General features: G+C 44.8%; 1 protein-coding gene across 2 annotated transcripts in view; it reads right to left on the reverse strand.

Moving 5' to 3' along the window:
* The window catches only part of zgc:171482 (zinc finger protein), a 288,673-nt gene that overhangs the window by 213,327 nt on the left and 54,592 nt on the right, over window positions 1-20,754 (reverse strand). The window contains exon 2 of one of the 2 annotated variants that reach the window (XM_034185158.1): window positions 931-1,047. The exons of the other annotated variant lie outside the window; for it this stretch is intronic. Coding sequence (XP_034041049.1) covers window positions 931-1,041 — 111 coding nt within the window. The 5' untranslated portion in view covers window positions 1,042-1,047. The remainder of the gene's footprint in view (window positions 1-930; window positions 1,048-20,754) is intronic. 2 annotated transcript variants of the gene reach the window in all.

Consider the following 20,754-nt stretch of genomic DNA (forward strand, 5'->3'; position numbering starts at 1 on the left):
ATTGATTGATTGATTTGGCGCTATATAAGAAAAAAGTTGATTGATTGATTTCACTCTGTGTGTCACGATGGAAAGCTGTAGATATTGTGCTAATTTGATGTGTGCTTACACAGTTTATGCATAATCTAGTCTTCTTCCGTTTGTTTTTCTGGGGATGTTACAGCGCCACACACAGGCTTGGCATATGTACTACAACATCAAACAAAGCTTTGAGGCACAGAATTTGCCTCGAACATTTTTTTGTAATCGAATTATTCAAGTTACTCGACTAATCGCTTTAGCCCTAACAAACACACACAATCTAAAAAAGGAACTGCTGTCTCAGCAAGAAAAACTGATGTAACACTTTGCATAGGTAAAGGGTAAAAGTCACTACCCTCTGTGAAATGAACATGTATATCAAGTATCTTGGGTACGTTAAGTAATAGAACGGTAAACGCCTATTTTTAAGCAAGGATCCAGATTAGACTCAGAAAAAAAGTAGCTCAAGGTTGTTGACCTCTGAACTGACATGAGAAGGCTGTGAGATGTACTTTTAGCACAAATATCTTAGGTATGTAATGATTTGGAGATGAGCAATGGTACAGTGAAGACTTATTTTTATGTGCTGAACCAAATTTAACCTACAACAAGTAGATCAAGGCCCACTTATCTATGAAAGAAGAATGATCTGCGACAATTTGGTTTTGAGTAACAGCAGTGAAGATCACAGGCACAAATAGACCTATGGATGAACACATGGATGAACAGTGGTGGGAGCTAATGAACAAACCAACAGACAAATGGTAAAGGAAAGAAAATTCTCTTGTTTATGATGCCTGTACACCTATGCCCAAAAATGTCTGTATTCTTCTAAAGATGCTTTTCATGTTTGGTTCTACCAAAACCAGTATCAAGAAATTCCACCAAACGGAAAAGAAATAGACTCACCTCATAGTGAGCGATGCGCTGAGATTCAGAAATGAGCTGTGCATTGCAGATGTTACAGTAGCTCTCTGTGAACAGTCCTCCATCCACCACACCTGCAGACTTCATCTTCATCTGACACTACACACACACACACACACACAAACACACAGGAATGATTAAGACGCAGAACGAAATAAAATGTCAGTGAGTCCTACAGGGTGTGTTACAGGAGATTTGGCATGCACGTGTCTCATCAGAATAACAGAAATGGGTTAGAAATAGTGTTCTAGTACAGTGACAGATACAACATGACAGTTCAGCCAAAAATATGTTGATCCTGTCAGAACATCCTCTCACAGGTGATTTTTGCTTGAAACTTGGGACACACTGGCTTGAGGTTCTGGCATGACTTTTTATTTTATTTTGGAATACCATGAATATTTTTTTTGAATTATCATAATTTTTTTTAGCAATGGCTTATATATCTCCAAGAATTATTAGGATTTTTAGTAAAATATATAAAATTCAGCCTACGATAGACTGGCATCCTGTCCAGAGCGTACCCCGCCTCATGCCCTGTGACTGCTGTGATAGGCTCCAGCACCCCCATGACCCTTTATTGGAGTAAGAGGATACAGAAAATGTATACACGTACGTGTGTGTATATAAAATTCAAATCTTTTGCCAAACGAAGTACCTAAGGTAGATGAATTTGCATACAGTACATCTAGAAAGTATTCACAGCGCTGCACCGTTCCACACTTTGTTACAGTCTTATTTCAAAATGGATGAAATTAATTTTTTCCCTCAAAATTCTACACACAATACCCCATAATAACAATGTGAGGGGTATTGCCATTATGTTTTCTTTTTTAGATTTTTGCAAATGTATATAAGTATCCACAGCCATTGCCATGAAGCTCAAAATTGAGCTCAAGTGCATCCTCTTTTCACTGATCATCTTGACATGTTTCTACAGCTTAATTGGAGTCCACCTGGGGTAAATTCTTTCGTTAATTGGACATGATTTGGAAAGGCACACAGCTGTCTACTTATAAAGTCCCACAGTTGACAGTGCATGTCAGAGCACAAACCAAGCATGAAGTCAAAGGAATTGCCTGAAGACCTCGGAGACAGGATTGTGTTTAGGCACAAATCTGGGGAAGGTCAAAGAAACATTTGTGTTGCCTTGGAGGTCCCAGTGAATACAGTGGCCTCCATCATTTATAAATGGAAGAAGTTCAGATCCACCAGGACTCTTCCGCAAGCTGATTGCCCGTCTAAACTGAGAGATTTGGGGAGAAGGGCCTTAGTCATAGAGGTGACCAAGAAGCCAATGGTCACTCTATCAGAAATCCAGCATTCCTCTGTGAAGAGAGGAGAACCTTCCAGAAGGACATCCATCTCTGCAGCAGTTCACCAATCAGGCCTGTGTGTTAGAGTGGCCAGACAGAAGCCACTCCTTTGTTGTGTGGGCCGCTGAAGAGGAGGTACTGCTGGCCCACCACCACCAGAGGGCGCCCTGCTTGGAGTGCGGGCTCCAAGCACGAGAGGGCGCCAGACCCAGAGGAAGTGACAGCTGTCACTCATCACACCAGCTGTCACTCATCTACACCAGTACTTAAGCCGGACTGCAACTCCACCTCCCCGCCGAGAAATCGACTACCGAGAGGTAACTTCTCTGCTGACTCATATCGTTGAGTGAATTCTGAACTTCTGTTGCAGCCGGTATCCTGTGGTGTTCGCCCTTATCTGGGGAATTGGCGTGTGGCGTGACGACGACGACTGCGCTACAGATAAGTGGTTACACAAGGAGCTGCACGAGTGTGTGATTCGGAGGTGGAGGTCCTCCTCCTGACTGTGTACAGACTGTAGACCACTGAGTGTAAGGACTTACACTCATTCATCTTGTCTATGCTTTTTGCCAGCAGTACCAGGTTCGACAGCCGAAGACAGAGGTCACCTGGGGACTCGGGACTTGGCGGCTCCGGTGTTCTTCAGACCGTTGGTGGTGGAGGCCGTGTGGGACGCGGCCTCTCTCTCGTCGGGGTCTTCTATCTTCGAGCCTGCCCACACGTCACCTGGTGTTAATTGACTTTGCAATTTCTGTATATTTAGTTGTGTATTGTCACAACATTAAATTGTTACCTTTTGGCTTACTCATTGTCCGTTCATTTGCGCCCCCTGTTGTGGGTCCGTGCTACGACACCTTCCCAACATCCTTAGTAAAATACACATGGTAGACTACCTGGAGCTTGCCAAAAGGCACCTGAAGGATTCTCAGACCATGAGAAACAAAATTCTCTGGCCTGATCAGACAAAGCCTGAACACTTTGGTGTGAATGTCAGGCATCCTTTCTGCAGGAAACCAGGCACCATCCCTACTATGAAGCATGGTGGTGGCAGCATCATGCTGTGGGGATGTTTTTCAGTCGCAGGAACTGGGAGACTAGACAGGATTGAAGGAAAGATAATTGCAGCAATGTACAGAGTCATCCTGGATGAAAACCTGCTCCAGAGCGCTCTTAACCTCAGACTGGGGCGACAGTTCATCTTTCAGCAAGACAATGACCCTGAGCACACAGCCAAGATATCAAAGGAGTGGCTTCAGGACAACTTTGTGAATGTCCTTGAGTGGCCCAGCCAGAGCCTTGACCAAAATCTGATTGAACATCTCTGGAGAGATCTGAAAATGGCTGTGCACTGACACTCCCCAGCCAACCTGATGGAACTTGAGAGGTGCTGCAAAAAGGAATGGACAAAACTGGCCAAAGATAGGTGCACCATGCTTGTGGCAACGTGCATCAACAAAATATTGAGCAAAGGGTGTGAATACTTACGTACATGTGATTTTCTAGGTTTTTATTTTTAATAAATTTGCAATAATAATAATAAAAAAACATTTCATGTTGTCATTATGGGGTGTTGTGAGTACAATTATGAGGATAAAAATTAATTTATTCAATTTTAGAATAAGGCTGTAACATAACAAAATGTGGAAAAAAGAAGCGCTGTGAATACTTTCTGGATGCACTGTAGCTGTGGATCATGTTCAACCCCACATCCTGGATAGCAACCACTCAGGCATACAACCAGTTTATCCCTACTTCTTGAAAACATCCATGTGCTGTAGTCAGGTGAAACATGGTTATCTCCTTGCCTTCTTGCAGCTGCTGTGGTCCTCAACACATTCCATGTTGACAATTCCTATCATCGTGATTGTTCACACAATAATTCGCAACATGAGCTGAGGTCAGACTGTTGCGAGTCAGGTAGGTTTTCCTGATGCTACCTCACTACGCAAGTGATACTCCTCCACTGAGTGTCCCTAATAGCTCATGTTCTGTCAAATCCACAACTACATCATGAATAAGGTTAGAGAAATATGATATTTTAAAATAAGAAGAAAATTATGGTCTATGACACAATGGAAACACTGGTTGCATAAAACTCAAGCCTGTCTACAAATCCATCTATAAGGCTGACCTCCACAACCTTTCCCTCATTGATGGCACTGCAGAAGAATCCAGTATGTCCATAATTCTATTCAAAAACAAAAAACAAACAAAAAAAAAAAACCCAAACACCCCTACTGATATAAGAAAGTGTGTTTTGAAAAATGAACAGGGTAGATGAGAGCAACCTTTGGAGAACTGTGATCTCTGTCTACTATTACAAGATGTTCAGCAGGTTCCCTGATGAGATAGAGTGTCTTAAAATGTTGTTGATGCCCAACCAGTAAAGCCACCAAGCAGAGTGTCCCACTGGGAGCACAAGCTGAGGGTCTGTAACAACCGAGAAGCAGTACTTTCTTTTACTTTTGTACTGAGAAGTGTAATCGAAAATGGTTTAATGATGTGCTCTGGGGAACGTGTGTTCAGTTTCTTTCTCTCTTCATTTTATTTCCCCTGTATGAAGCGTTCTGACAGGGTTAGACTGAGTAAGGAGTCTGTAGGGAATGGTCTACATCCTCCATTAAATAGGATGATAAGGTTGCTCCAAGGAAGTGACTTTTAGCATGACCATAGATGTACAGTGGATGTCATCTGTAGAGGTAACATTTGTTACTGTTTGATTTTATATTTTTCAGTTTTATGTGGGATCGATACAGTATATCTCACCAACTTTTTCTTTTTCCATTAAGCTTGTTCATGCAGTTCTTCCCCAATCATTGTCCTTATCAAACCACTTCCACTTTACCTCTTTATACCTCTGTTTTTATCCTTGTCTCTTTATCCCTTCAATCATCAAGATCTGCTTACTGAGTTATTGGCCGAAAGATTAGCAAGATGATTTTGGAGTAATGTTAAATCAGTTGCACAGAGCATGCATTTCTAAAATGTTTGTCTTACACCCCTGTTCCACAGGGTGCTGTTGTACTATGATCACCCACAATCCAACAAAGTGCCAAAATGAGATGAAACGGCTTAATCCATCTTGCCTCCTAACAGGCTGTCTTATAAAGTGCAGACCTGGTAACTGGCTGGCTTATAAATTGCAGACCTAGTAACTGGCTGGCTTATAAAGTGCAGACCTGGCAACCCATCCGAAAACAAAAGTAAAGAGCAGTGCACTTGGCCAGAACCGCAACAAATGTTGCTTTGGCTTCAACTTTTTATCACAATGGAGCACAATCAAACAGATTCATACTCACTAGCAATGCCCTGTTTAAAGATGTTCAAACATGACTGAAGCTATTAAGGCTATGAACACCCGGAAGTTACCACCCACTACCAATGATATGGCGAAATGGGATAAAATTTTTGAATAGTTTGTAAATTTGACCCTCATTTCAAAACTGGTGCCGACGATGGCCGTGGCTACTACGTATACCAGGAGTCACCAACCCTGTTACTGGAGAGCAGCTGCCCTGCACGTTTTCCATGTCTATCTACTCAAGTCACACCAGTTTTTTTAAAAGTAGTGTTTTCCAGCTCTTGATTGGCTGAGCACACCTGATAGAGTTAATTGCCTGGGAGTGGAACAGGGAGAGTTAGAAAACAGGGCAGGCACCCTCCAGGAACACGGTTGGTGACTCCTGACGTATACCATGTTTGTTCAAGACTGGCAAAGATGGGAGTCATGTGAGAGCACCGAGCAGGATGGTCGATTGAGTGGGACCTGCCCGTCAAAGCCCTTAATTTGATCTAAATTCGCTAATTAAATCCCTTCTCTTTGGACAAATATTTTTCATTTAGCGACAATAAGTGTTTCTGTGCTGGGTTTGTTACTCATTTTGAAGCAATGACGACTGCGTCTGCCAAACACGGCTACGGCTACAGCTAGCGGAGCTAATCCTAAACCCGCTAGCCAAACCACAGAAGCAAGCGTTCTGCTTGAAATGCAATAGTCTCTCAAGAAAGCCACTGAGGAAATGGGAAAAGTTAGGCAGCTTCTGACAACCTTGCAAGAAGAGGTGAATGAGGTAAAAGAAGCTAACAAAGAGATACGGAACGATGTTGACCAGATCATGCTATGACTGGACGAGGCAGAAAGCCGCATCTCCCAGTTAGAAGACGAGAATCTCAGGCTGTGTGCGTCTGCAGAAAAGAGTGCTAAAAAGTGCGTGGAGCTTCACCAAGCCATTGAAGACGCAGCTAATCGGGACAGGAGACAAAACCTGCGCTTAATAGGTCTGAAAGAGAAGTCTGAGGGCGGAAAGTTGGACGAGTGTGTGAGACAGATCATCTCTGAGGTGCTTGGTGTTGAGCTTGACCGCATGCAGCTGCAGCGGGTCCACTGCACCGCTGGACCAGTCCCTGACGAGGACAGACCTCCCAGACCCATTGTGATGCGATTCCTAAGTTTCCTGGAACGAGAGCGGGTGCTGAACGCGGCAAGAGAGAAGTATAAAAAGAAAGAAACCATCACGTGGAGAGGGTGTAGGCTGTCTTTCTTTCCTGACATGACGAGAGAAACAGCGGAGAAACCAAAGAAGTTCACGGACGCCAGGAGGAGACTACATGAGCTGGATGTGTGTTTCACGCTGGCTTATCCGGCTGAGCTGCACTTCACGTGGGAAGGCAAACGAATGAGATTCACCGATCACCGTAAAGCTCTGGCCTTTCTAAACAACACTCACACTGAAGAAGAGGAGCACCAAGAATGACATGGTTTATGGACTAAATGACAGACAGCGAGTAAAGCCGGTTAAATAGGAGATTTTTTTTTTTTGCTGCAAAACACGGTTTTATATTGAGAGAAACGATTTAAGTTATTTTGTTTTGTAAAAACTACAATTTCTTATAATCAGTTATTTACAGTTTCATTAAAATTAAGATTATGACTATTATATTGCTTCTGCAATACACCTAACTGTAGGTATTTTATTTGTCATTATAATTCCTAAGTTTAGGAGAGACAAAAGGGGGAAGAGGGGGCTTCAATTGGGCGATCACTCGTGTATCTCATGGGCTGTGTTTATGGGAGGTGAGAGAAAGGAAGAGGGAGGGGTTTTCCATGTTCAGGAGTTTATTTCAGTTTAGTTTTCCTGATGTGTTTTACATCAGAGGATGTTTTTGTTTTGGTAATAATGGCACATTTGTTTTATTTAACAGCAGAACTGTTACCATGTCACAAGAGTAGAAATGGCTAACTGTTTAAGAATAATATCCTGGAACGTGAATGGGCTGCAAAACCCAATAAAGCTAAAGAAATGATTGACATATTTAAAATCCCAACAAGCTCAATTAGCATTTATACAAGAAACACATTTATTAGACTCAGAAGCAATTAGATTAAAAAGAGACTGGGTGGGGCAGGTTTTCCATAGCTCCTACACTAATAAAAAACATGGAGTTGCTATTTTAGTGCATACAAAACTGAATCTTACTGTCTTAAAAGAGCAAAAAGACTTAGATGGCAGAGTGATATGCTTAGAAACTGTAATTAATGGAGTAAAAGTTAATTTATACAATATTTATGGACCAAATCTAGAGGATGCAGTTTTTTTCCATTACATAAACAGAATGATTGGGGACATAACGACTAGTAAATCTATCATTGCAGGAGACTTTAACCAGGTCATTGATGGGGTTTTAGACAAAACTACCTACTCTAAAGGCAAACCCAAGGATAGAATGTCGATCGAGTTAATGATGAAAGATCTCAATTTAGTAGATATTTGGCGGGTGATTAACCCTAAAGAACGAGAATATACATTCTGTTCTCATATGCATAAATCTTATTCCAGAATCGATTACTTTATAATTAGCAATAACTTGGTGGAAAATGTTTCAGAATGTTTAACAGGACCAGTTGCATTGACAGATCATGCCACCGTGCACTTGGGTTTGATTTTGGAACCGGATTTAATCAAAAAGAGTAGGTGGAGACTAAATGTATATTGCAGGATACTGAGATATGTAAATACTTGGAACAGGAGCTTGAGAATTTTTTTGAGTTGAACATGGGTTCACAAGAAAAGGTTGGTACAGTTTGGGAGGCATCAAAAGCCTATATACGGGGGGAAATGATTGCATATGCGACAAAAAAAAGAACAAATGCAAAGAGTAAATACAATTGAAACTGAGCTTAAGAAATTGGAAAAAAGGCTATCAGAATGTTATGATGAGATAATATTAAGACAAATTTGTGATCTAAAATTACAGATAAATGAAATATATAATAAAAAAAAGTGGAATATGCTTTATTTAGGTTAAACACCAACTTTTATGAGAGTGGTGAGAAAGCTGGAAAACTCCTGGCGAGACAGCTTAAGAAAAAAGAGGATAACTTTACAATACCAGCCATAAAAGATGAGTCAGGAGTTCCAAGGACCAGTACAGGCGATATTAATGATGTCTTCTTTAAATTTTATAATAAATTGTATGAATCACAGGTTGAACATGACCTCAAAGAGTGTGACAAGTTTTTTTTCAAAATTTGATTTGCCAAAACTGACAATCAATCAACAAACATATTTGGATGGCCCTATAACAATAGAGGAGGTAAAAAAGGCAATTTCCCTTATGAAACCCACGAAGACGCCAGGAATTGATGGGTTTCCATCAGAATATTATAAAAAATTTATAGACAAACTGGCCCAAATTTTGACTGAGGTATTCAAAGAATCATTTGATTTGGGGAAAATGGCAGAGACTTTTAATGAAGCCCTAATATCTTTAATTTATAAAAAAGATAAAGATCCTATGGACCCCGGTAGCTTTAGACCTGTGAGTCTTATTAATGCAGACTGTAAAATTCTGACAAAAGTCATTGCCCTCAGAAGGGAAAAAATATTACCATACTTGATTCACACAGACCAGGTGGGATTTGTGAAGGGAAGGACATCATCAGATAATGTTCGAAGACTCCTGCATCTCATATGGCAACATCGCAATAATGATACTCCTGTAGTGGCCCTATCACTGGATGCTCATAAGGCCTTTGACAGGGTAGAGTGGAGCTTCCTCCAATACACTTTGAAAGCATTTGGATTTGGGGAAGGCTTAATCAAGTGGGTTAGTGTGATCTATGCAGACCCTAGGGCTGCTGTGTCAACTAATGGGCTAGTTTCACCTTTTTTCAAATTACAACGTGGGACAAAACAAGGCGACCCGTTAAACCCCCTTTTGTTCATCCTTTTTTTGGAGCCTTTAGCTGCTGCATCAGACATGATAAAAATATCAAGGGAGCGGTGCAGGAGTCAGAAGAACATAAAATGTTCTTGTATGCTGACGATGTTCTGCTTCTTATTAAAGATCCTTCCACCTCGGTCCCAAAGGTCCTGTCTACAATCGAACATTTTTCAAGGTTATCAGGGTACTTAATCAATTGGCAGAAGTCTGAGGCCATGCCAGTTTCAAAGAAGCTCACCTCTCACCATTCCACTTTAGATGGACCCCTGCTGGTATGAAATACTTTGGTATCAAATTAAGCCCAGAGTTGAATGATATAATCTCAACTGACATACAACCACTGCTCCATAACTTAAAAAATAATATAGATAAGTGGAAACTATTAAATCTTACCCTGTGGGGTAAAGTTAATACTATTAAGATGCTGGTTGCCCCACAGTTCAATTATATTTCAATGATGGTACCCCTGACTATTAATAACACCTGGTATAAGAAATATAATGAGCTAATCAAAATATTTTTATGGAACGGGAAGAAACCGAGAATCAGTCTGAAAAACTCTCGGCTTTGAGAGAGGCAGGAGGGCTGGCACTCCCAGATTTGGAACTATACAATATTGCATTTGAATTGAATAAATTATCCAAGCATTGGAAAAAGCAAGATTTGAACAAGGGATGGGTTAAAGTTGAAAGGGCATTGGCGGCTCATTTTGAAGTCATCCAATTGCTCTCTCACAGGCCTGAAAGTGAATTACAACACAACCCAATTGTACAACATTCTCAGTGGGCATGGAGTAAGGTACACAAAATATTGGGCATTTCCTCTTATGAACAGACTTATTCTTCAGTTTGGAACAATCCAGCAGTGCGTATTGGGAAATCTCCTATTTTTTGGAGAAAATGGTTGATGCGGGGGGTTCAGAAGACTGAGGATTTGTACAGGGATGACAATTTCATGTCATTTGCAATGTTGAGAGACACCTTCAACCTTACAGACAAAGGGGATTTCTGGAAATATTTACAAATTAGAAGTAGTGTAGGATTAGTTTTTGATTTGAGCAATACGCAAAAAAAAAATACATTACAGGTCTGGCTAAACTTATCAAATAATGTGCAAACTGCATCATCACATTATAAGAAACTTTTAAGTAACCAGGGTGCAATATGTGAAGGTTTAAGACTGAGCTGGCAAAAAGATTTAAATATTATTATTAAGGAAGATGTGTGGGAAAATGTTGTTTCTAATGTAGGATGGGCCACCAGGGACGCGAGAAGTAAATTTATTCACTATAAAATTGTTCATCGATTTTATTTTACACCATCCAAATTATTCAAAATGGGTTTATTACAGAATGACACCTGCTGGAAATGTAATTGTGACATTGGTACATATATTCATGTATTCTGGGAGTGCCCCCTGGTGGCTTCATTTTGGACAGAGGTTGTAAAGTATTTGGAAAAATGTGTCGGTTTACCTATCCCAGCATCACCGCAAATGTGTCTGCTTGGCGGTAAATCTTTTGTGCCTCCTGGATTCACTATAGAAATGTACAGGTTTGCTGGGACTGGTTTTCTTGTTGCTGCACGTTTAATTTTCCAAATCTGGAAAAGCCCCCACAGACCACAAGTAGCGGACTGGCTTAGAATGATGACAGAAACTGCTTCATATGAGAAACTGTTATCAAAAATTCACAGCACTCAGGATAAAACAAGCTGGATTTGGACGTATTTTTTTGAATTTGTAAAAGGATCTAACTCTGCTGAATTTATTGTACTTTAATTGAAATGTGCCACTGTAAAATATTATTTTTATGTTATGTTTTTATGTTCTTCTTGTTAAAATAACAACAAAAACTTAAATGACAAAAAAAAAAAAAAAAGACTGACAAAGATGGATCAAGAAATTACTATGATGCTTCAAAACACACCCCAATTTGCTATTTGGGATTAAACGGGAAGGAATGTCACTCTGTGAAATAGCCCAGTAACGTTTTGGCCAGGTATGGCTGTATTTGGTGTTCCATTGAAGGTGCTTGAAAATTAATAGCAGTGAAGAGTCATCAAAATGGGAAAACGTTGGCACTATATCCCGTGTAAGTGTTGAGAACATTCTGCTTGCATCACATGGAATATCAAAAGAGTTGTGTTTACTGGGTGCTACATCTTCTTACCCCTGGTCAAAAGTACATTAAGAGGGCTAGGGATGACATACTTATCTTCCAATACAATGCGCATCATGATACTTGGGCGCTGATTCAATACATTTTGTGATGTTGAAGAAATACGAGGTCTGTCCGTAAAGTATCGTACCTTTTTATTTTTTTCAAAAACTATATGGATTTCATTCATATGTTTTTACGTCAGACATGCTTGAACCCTCGTGCGCATGCGTGAGTTTTTCCACGCCTGTCGGTGACGTCATTCGCCTGTGAGCACGCCTTGTGGAAGGAGTGGTCCCGCCCCCTCGTCGGATTTTCATTGTCTGGAAATGGCGGAATGAAAAGGACTTTTTTTCCATCAGAATTTTTTCAGAAGCTGTTAGAGACTGGCACCTGGAAACCATTCGAAAAATTTATCTGGCTTTCAGTGAAAATTTTACGGGCTTCACAGAGAATAAGGACTTTAACTACAGGTTTAAGGACCCCTTTAAAGGACGGTCGGTGCGCCGCGCTGCGAGCTGCGACGACGCGGCACAAACCACTGGATCATTTCTAAGCTGATGGCTCTGTGGATTCGAGACCGTCGTGTGCTCTTTCTCTGGTTATCACAAGACCTGGACATCAGCCATTTTCCGGCAGATTTCACTTTTAACAAGAGATTTTGTCATGGAAAGCCGCGCGGAGGCTTCGCGCGTCACGACCGATTCGCTGATGAAGCGAGACAAAGGAACACCTCCGTTTCGGCGTGTTAGAGGACAAGTTGGGACATGTCCAGCTCACCACAAGTTCTTTTATACTCACTCGACTGGTAAGCACTGAAAGCCGAGATAGACATGTCCCAACTTGTCCTCTAACACGCCGAAACGGAGGTGTTCCTTTGTCTCGCTTCATCAGCGAATCGGTCGTGACGCGCGAAGCCTCCGCGCGGCTTTCCATGACAAAATCTCTTGTTAAAAGTGAAATCTGCCGGAAAATGGCTGATGTCCAGGTCTTGTGATAACCAGAGAAAGAGCACACGACGGTCTCGAATCCACAGAGCCATCAGCTTAGAAATGATCCAGTGGTTTGTGCCGCGTCGTCGCAGCTCGCAGCGCGGCGCACCGACCGTCCTTTAAAGGGGTCCTTAAACCTGTAGTTAAAGTCCTTATTCTCTGTGAAGCCCGTAAAATTTTCACTGAAAGCCAGATAAATTTTTCGAATGGTTTCCAGGTGCCAGTCTCTAACAGCTTCTGAAAAAATTCTGATGGAAAAAAAGTCCTTTTCATTCCGCCATTTCCAGACAATGAAAATCCGACGAGGGGGCGGGACCACTCCTTCCACAAGGCGTGCTCACAGGCGAATGACGTCACCGACAGGCGTGGAAAAACTCACGCATGCGCACGAGGGTTCAAGCATGTCTGACGTAAAAACATATGAATGAAATCCATATAGTTTTTGAAAAAAATAAAAAGGTACGATACTTTACGGACAGACCTCGCACAATTCTGAGAAAAAAAATATGTGCTGTGAAGTAATATTGAAGCAATGATGTCATAATATTTGACAGTGAAGACTGGTTTGACCATCAGGACAGAGGTTTCAAGCCAGCAGGATCCATGTAATGCAGCAGCAATTTGCGGTGGATGTCAAAGATGATTACTTTGACAATACACTGCTCCACACATGGACTTATCCCACAAAAGATTCATGGTTAACCTTAAAATCTTTTAAGCTGACCCATGTATTCACTCTCATCATTACATGTATCACCTTTACTTAGGGCCCCTTCACACATAACACGATTGAAGCCAACTAGCGCACAAAGGAGGAATTGCATGCCACTCGTGAAAAATCAGAGTTGCCTCAAACACCTCGTACATCTGTAGCCACAACCATTCGCACACATCAGCGGCCGAAAGGCAGCGAGTGCCATGCGAGTGCCCATTTGAGTGCCCATTCAACCCCTCTCTCGGCAGGTGTTGGCCAGATTCCAGGTGTCACACACAAATGACTCTGACTCTGCTGACTCAAAACATTGAGTAATAATCTGAACTTCTTTGCAGCCGTTTTCCTGTGGTGTGTCCTTATCTGTGGGACTGGCGTTTGGTGTGATCATCGACGGCTTCGCTTCACACCCCAACCAGATAAGTGGTTAGACAGGAGCTGCATGAGTGTGTGATTGGAGGTGGAGGTGCTCCCTCCTTACTGAATACAGACTGTGGGATTACTGAGTGTGCGACCTCACACTCATCAGGACTGTCTCTGTTCTCTGCCAGCAGTACCGGGTCTGACTGCTGAAGACAGCGGCCACCTGGGGCGCAGGGTTTGGCGGCTCCGGTGTTCTTCAGTTCCATTGGCAGTGGAAGCTGTGTGGATCCGGCTCTTCTCTCGCCAGGCGTCTTCTATCGTCGAGCCTGCCCACACGTCACCTGGTGTATGATTGACAGTCACTATATTGTTAATGTCTGTACGTCGTTGTGTGATTCACAACATTAAATTGTTACTTTTGGCTTATCCATTGTCCGTTCATTTACGCCCCCTGTTGTGGGTCCGTGTCACGACACTTTCACAACACACAAACATCCAACACTGCTCACTGGGCACTTAGAAAAGGCGTGGCTATTCACGCTCTCAGCACGAGAGTAGAGTGCAGATGACCACATTCGAGCTGTCTGTGAAAACTGTCTAAGTGCAACACGTGTGGCGTTACCAAGCAACACACATGGGTGTGACTGTGCCGAACCCCCACACCAAACACACACAATGGCTTGTGGAGTGTGTCATCATCATTCCCTCTCCCCCAACACACACACACACACACACACACACACACACACACACACACACACACACACACACACACACACACACACACACACACACACACACACACACACACACCATGAATTCAACATTGTCAGCTGTGGGTGAGGGTCCCGGAGTCCGGTCGCTGTCCAGTGCAGTGTGCTGCTACAACAGCTGACCGCTGTGTACTGCAACTCAGCTGGTGAACATGTAATGCATGTGTGGGTGGGCGCTCATGTCCTCATGACTTGCTGATATTTACGTACAGACATGATCACATGGGGACCGGCCAGCGTCTGAGCGCGCAGCACAGTGTGAAATTAATGTGCCAGCCCGGCAGGCTGATGTCACTTCCACCACGTCAATTGTAGTTTACATGACAGACAAAGAGTGGACATTAAATAAAACAAATGAGGGTAAAGGCGTGAAGTCATTCATGTGTGATCACTTTGCTCATACACATTGCTGTGGACATACAGCACCTGTCAGCTGACGACCAACTGTCAGCTGGACCTGAATGTGCACACAGGGTGTTAAATTAAAAACACAGACATCAATCAGACAGATGCAGGACAAAAATAATATATACATAAAATTTAAATCACAGAACAAAGGAACAGATAGTGAGCCTTTTTTTTTTCTGTGAGCTGACAAGGTCCGCAGACAAAGGTGGGTGTGTCCCTGCGACCTGCAGCTGTTGAGATATCTGTATTCGCAAGTCACAGCTGGAGAACACGACCTTGCATAACTTCACCGTGAAGCGCGAACATCAGAATGCTGTCCTCACATGGAAATAAATTAAAACACATATCACCTGTCAGATGACCACCCCGTCAGCTTATAACACTGTAGCCAGTGTAGCCAACCGAACGGTCCCCCCTAAAAATCGGTCTGCCTTGCCTTCACTGCGCATGCATCATTAGCCGCGGTTCACAGATTATCACCTTGTTTCTACTTAAAACTGCACTCCAGTCATCATCTATCTCAGCAACAGATATTTGAAGGTTTTGTACAACAATCATTTCCACATAAATTCAGCATTATTTCATCATAAAAGATAGATGAAGCGATCAGTGCACCACGGCTGCACGAACTGCTAGCTGATGCAGTCACTGTGCATCTGTCATTTCAAAATGTCACAGAGTTTTGCCTTGTTTCTGCTTAAAATTGCCTTGTTTCTGCTTAAAACTGACTTTAGAATGATTTAAGAGGTTTTACCTTGTCATCTGATGGGTAATAATCACATTATTCCCTTTAATCGCTTTGAATGAATGAATGAATGATTTATTGTCATTACAACAAGTGCAACAAAATTATTTTCACACCCAATTACCTCAGAAATACAGCAATTAATCCATAATTATTACTGGTTAAATGTAATAATGGCACACATCAGCATTAAAACAACCGCACATATACATTTGATTTGTTTATGTACGCTAAACTGTGAAGCAGTCCATCATCTGAATTGAGGCAAAGTGAGTGTAGGCCACAGCAGAGTCCCGCGCAGCCAAGCATGGGGGGGAGGCGCTGCAGCTGTGCCGCACGGCCTCACGGAGTGGCAGAGCAGAGCCCGGGGTGGGGCGGGGGTGGGGACAGAAACACAAAGGAGGGGTAGGGGTGGGGGGCAGGCGTCATGTGTGCAGATGAGTTCATATCAGTCTCTGTCCGTGTGTGCATAGAGTCTGTAGGGGAGAGCAAATGGAGAGGGAGCCAAATGTTTCACCAAGGCCGTTGAAATCCTTCTGGAGGAAAACAGCAGGGCATGTTGACCTTCAGTAGCTGATAAGGCTGCCATGTTTGGATTAGGCAGAGAGACACAGAATTCCAATACGGCCTCTCTTTGGCCGTCCAGATCCAATTGTGAATATCCACTGGTCTCCAACATCAATTCCTTTGCAGGGCAGACAAATATCTCTGAGATGGTTTCCACTTGCGTTTATGTTCAAAAGTTAACACAGTCTGAGATTGTACCGCCTTGTCCACCTCGTTAATCATGACAGGCAGATGTGGGGTTGTGGTTTTGGCAGCAGCCATCTTGCCAATTGTCCGGTAGGTCAGGGCAGAGCATAATTCAAGCAGCAAAAGACCTCATACCATAAAGGCAAATAAGAATAAATCCTCGACGTCTTCCACGGAGAGTGGTGTCAAGCACGCGACGCACCAATTCTCTCAGGCGTCGAGAACATAGTCCACAGGATAGGTTCCATCTGGGCACACAGGGTCCCCCAGCCCTAATTTCCTGTTGAAAAAAATGGTGTCAATAGTGTTGAGAGACCAGCTGATCAATTCCATGGTTATTCCAAATATAGTTTGAAGAATACACTGATGAAGTTGGGACTTTGGGTGAAGAGAGTCAGACTCAGACGGGATGTTTTTATCTCTGCAGCGCTTGTGGTCTGGGATCATCAGAATAAAGGTTTGAGTGTCGTTATTCTCTATTCGCCAAAAATCAAAAATTCATCTTTCACTGTTGTCTTTGGAAGCCGGGTCAAATCAAAACTTAATACAAAAATAGCTGACTTTGTAAGAAAAATTTTCACAAGAGGAATTTGGAGTTTAAGAAGCAAAAGGTTTTAATTTGAAAAATCGTCAAAGGAAGTTAAATGCACCAGCGCGTTTAAGTAAAAAAAAAAAAGTAATTTCTTGTTGGCGTACACAAACAAGAAATAAGTTTACACAACACGTGGTTGCAGACAAAGGTGTTGTGAAAGTGTCGTGACACGGACCCACAAAAGGGGGCGTTAATGAATGGACAATGGATAAGCCAAAAAGTAACAATTTAATGTTGTGAATCGCACAACGAAGTACAGACAATAACAATATGGTGGAATGTCAATTATACACAAGGTGACGTGTGGGCAGGCTCGAAGATAGAAGACGTCTGGCGAGAGAAGAGCCGGATCCCACACAGCTTCCACCACCAACGGATCTGAAGAACACCGGAGCCGCCAAGCCCTGCGCCCCAGGTGGCCACTGTCTTCCGCAGTCAGACCCAGTACTGCTGGCAGAGAACAGAAACAGTACTGATGAGTGTGAGTTCACACACTCAGTAATCCCACAGTCAGTGTTCAGTTAGGAGGGAGAACTGTTATGTTTCGGACGCGGTCGGAGCACCGACCCAGCGTTTGAAAGGACCCAGCATAAAATAAGCAGAGCACGGTTCAAAAGATAACAGAATTTAATAAACATAACAATGTGCAGTGCTAAACAACCAAAAAGTCCGCGGTCTGGTGAGGTGGAAACACGGCGCGCTCTCAACAGCGCAAACGGTCCGGAGCCACAGCAGTTCGGACCCAGGGACCACGCCGACACCCCCCCAGGTGGCCGCGACAAACCGAGTCTGTGAAGAAAGAAAACATGAGGTGAGTCCAACTCCACACAGAGAGACACAACTCAAAGGTGCACGCAATCAGCAAACACTTCCTGGCTTAAATCTATACATCAGCTTCTTACCCTGCAGGCACGGAACAACTCAGTTCAAATCTCCACTGCAGCAGAAGCTGATTAGACAATTAGCATAACGTGACAGCTCACTAACACAAGGTGTGAGGGACACCAAATCCACTGTCATTACTTCATAAAAGTCACCAAAACCAAATTACCTCAGGAAGTGTGCTGAAGAGCGTGAGACCTCACCCAATCCTCCTTCACAGACTGTGGCGTCAAACCTGGAGCGGTCTCTGCGTCCGTGATGGTGAGATTGTTCTCCTGACGTCGATCTCACACATCTGCTCACAAGGTCGAGTCTCTGGCAATCACACACTGTGCATTCAAGGTTTAAATGCAGCAATCTCTGATTATGACAAAATACACCACAGCTGTGAGTCCTGATGACCTGCATGTGAAAACAAGCCTCAGGTGTTCAGGGTGAGGTCCTGATGCTCAGCCACTCAGTCCTGAATGCATACCACCTGGTGGGAGAAACAGAAAACAAAAACCAAGCCAGCCAAACACCCCAGCCCACAACAGAGAACCTCCACCTCCGAATCACACACTCGTGCAGCTCCTGAGACAACCACTTATCTGGTTTGGGGTGTGAGGCGAAGCCGTCGCAGTCCACACCAAACACCAACACAGCAGACAAGGAATCCGTCCCAGGAAAACGGCTGCAAAAGAGATCAGACTAATGCTCGATTAAGATTCAGCAGAGAAGTTACCTGAATGGTAGCTGATTTCTCAGCGGGGAGGTGGAGTTGCAGTCCGGCCTTTATGGTGGTGGTGATGAGTAGTGGATGAGTGACAGCTGGTACGGATGATGGGTGACAGCTGTCACTCCCGGTCGCTCCGACGCCCTCTCGTGCATGAAGCCAGCACTTCAAGCAGGGCGCCATCTTGTGGTGGTGGGCCAGCAGTACCTCCTCTTCAGCAGCCCACACAACAGGACCCCCCCCCTCAACGGGCGCCTCCTGGCGCCCGACCAGGCTTGTCCGGGTGACGGGTGTAGAAGTCGACCAGGAGGGCCGGGTCCAGGATGAAGCTCCTCTTCACCCAGGAGCCTTCTTCAGGTCCATACTCCTCCCAGTCCACCAGATACTGGAACCCCCGGCCCTTTCGACGGACGTCCAGGAGCCGGCGTACTGTCCACGCGGGCTCCCCATCGATGATCCGGGCAGGAGGCGGTGCTGGTCCCGGGGCACACAGTGGTGAGGTATGGCAGGGCTTGAGTCTCGACACATGAAAAACGGGGTGTATCCGCAGTGAAGCTGAAGCTGCCAGCTTCACTGCGGCCGGACTGAGGACTTTGAGTATGGGAAATGGTCCAATGTACCTGTCCTTTAGCTTCTGGGATTCCACCTGCAGGGGGATGTCCTTTGTGGATAGCCAGACCTCCTGCCCGGGCTGGTATGCAGGGGCCGGGGAACGCCGGCGGTCTGCATGGGCCTTAGCCCTTGTCCGGGCTCTGAGCAGGGCAGAGCGGGCGGTACGCCACACCCGACGGCACTTCCTCAGATGGGCCTGGACCGAGGGCACCCCGACCTCTCCCTCCACTAGCGGAAACAATGGGGGCTGGTACCCCAAACACACCTCAAACGGGGAGAGGCCGGTGGCAGATGAAACTTGGCTATTATGAGCGTACTTGATCCAGGCCAGATGGTCACTCCAGGCCGTCGGGTGCACGGAGGTCACGCAGCGGAGGGCCTGCTCCAGTTCCTGGTTCGTCCGCTCTGCCTGTCCGTTCGTCTGGGGGTGGTACCCAGATGAGAGACTGACGGTGGCCCCCAGTTCCCTGCAGAAACTCCTCCAGACCTGGGAGGAGAACTGAGGACCACGATCCGAGACAATGTCAGATGGAATCCCATGCAGACGCACGACATGGTGGACCAGGAGGTCTGCAGTCTCCTGGGCCGTCGGAAGCTTCGGGAGGGCCACGAAGTGGGCCGCCTTGGAGAACCGGTCTACTATCGTGAGGATGGAAGTCATGCCCTGGGACGGCGGGAGGCCCGTGACAAAGTCCAGGCCAATGTGAGACCAGGGGCGATGAGGCACGGGCAGAGGCTGGAGGAGGCCTTGGGCCTTGTGGTGGTCGGCTTTGCCCCTGGCACAGGTGGTGCAGGCCTGGACATACTCCCGGACGTCGGCTTCTTTAGACGCCCACCAGAAGCGCTGCCGGACCACTGCCACGGTCCTTCGCACCCCTGGATGACAGGAGAGCTTGGAACCGTGACAGAAGTCTAGGACTGCAGCCCTGGCCTCTGGTGGGACGTACAATTTGTCCTTCAGACCTGTCCCCGGGTCCAGGCTCCGTGTCAGGGCCTCCCAGACGGTCTTCTCCACATCCCAGGTAAAGGTGGCCATGACAGTGGACTCTGGGATGATGGTTTCAGGGGGGTCTGACAGCTTGGTCCTGACCTCCTCTTCATGCACCCGGGACAGGGCGTCAGATCGTTGGTTTTTTTGTCCCGGGGCGGTAGGTGATCCGGAAGTCAAAACGCCCGAAGAACAGCGACCAGCGGGCTTGCCTGGGGTTCAGACGCCTGGCGGTCCGAATGTACTCCAGGTTCCGATGGTCTGTGAAAACCGTAAATGGTACCGATGCTCCCTCCAACAGGTGTCTCCACTCCTCAAGAGCCTCCTTCACCGCAAGAAGTTCCCTATTGCCGACGTCATAGTTCCGTTCAGCTGGGGTCAACCTGCGGGAAAAGTAGGCACATGGATGGAGAACCTTGTCAGACTCCCTGCTCTGGGACAGCACGGCTCCTATCCCTGAGTCAGAGGCGTCCACTTCAACTACGAACTGGCGATTGGGATCGGGCTGCACCAGAACCGGTGCAGTCGAGAACCGGTGTTTCAACTCCCTAAACACGGCTTTGCACCGATCCG

This window comes from Thalassophryne amazonica, chromosome 13 (genome assembly GCF_902500255.1).
Source record: "Thalassophryne amazonica chromosome 13, fThaAma1.1, whole genome shotgun sequence".
In the NCBI taxonomy this organism is placed as follows: Eukaryota; Metazoa; Chordata; class Actinopteri; order Batrachoidiformes; family Batrachoididae; genus Thalassophryne; species Thalassophryne amazonica.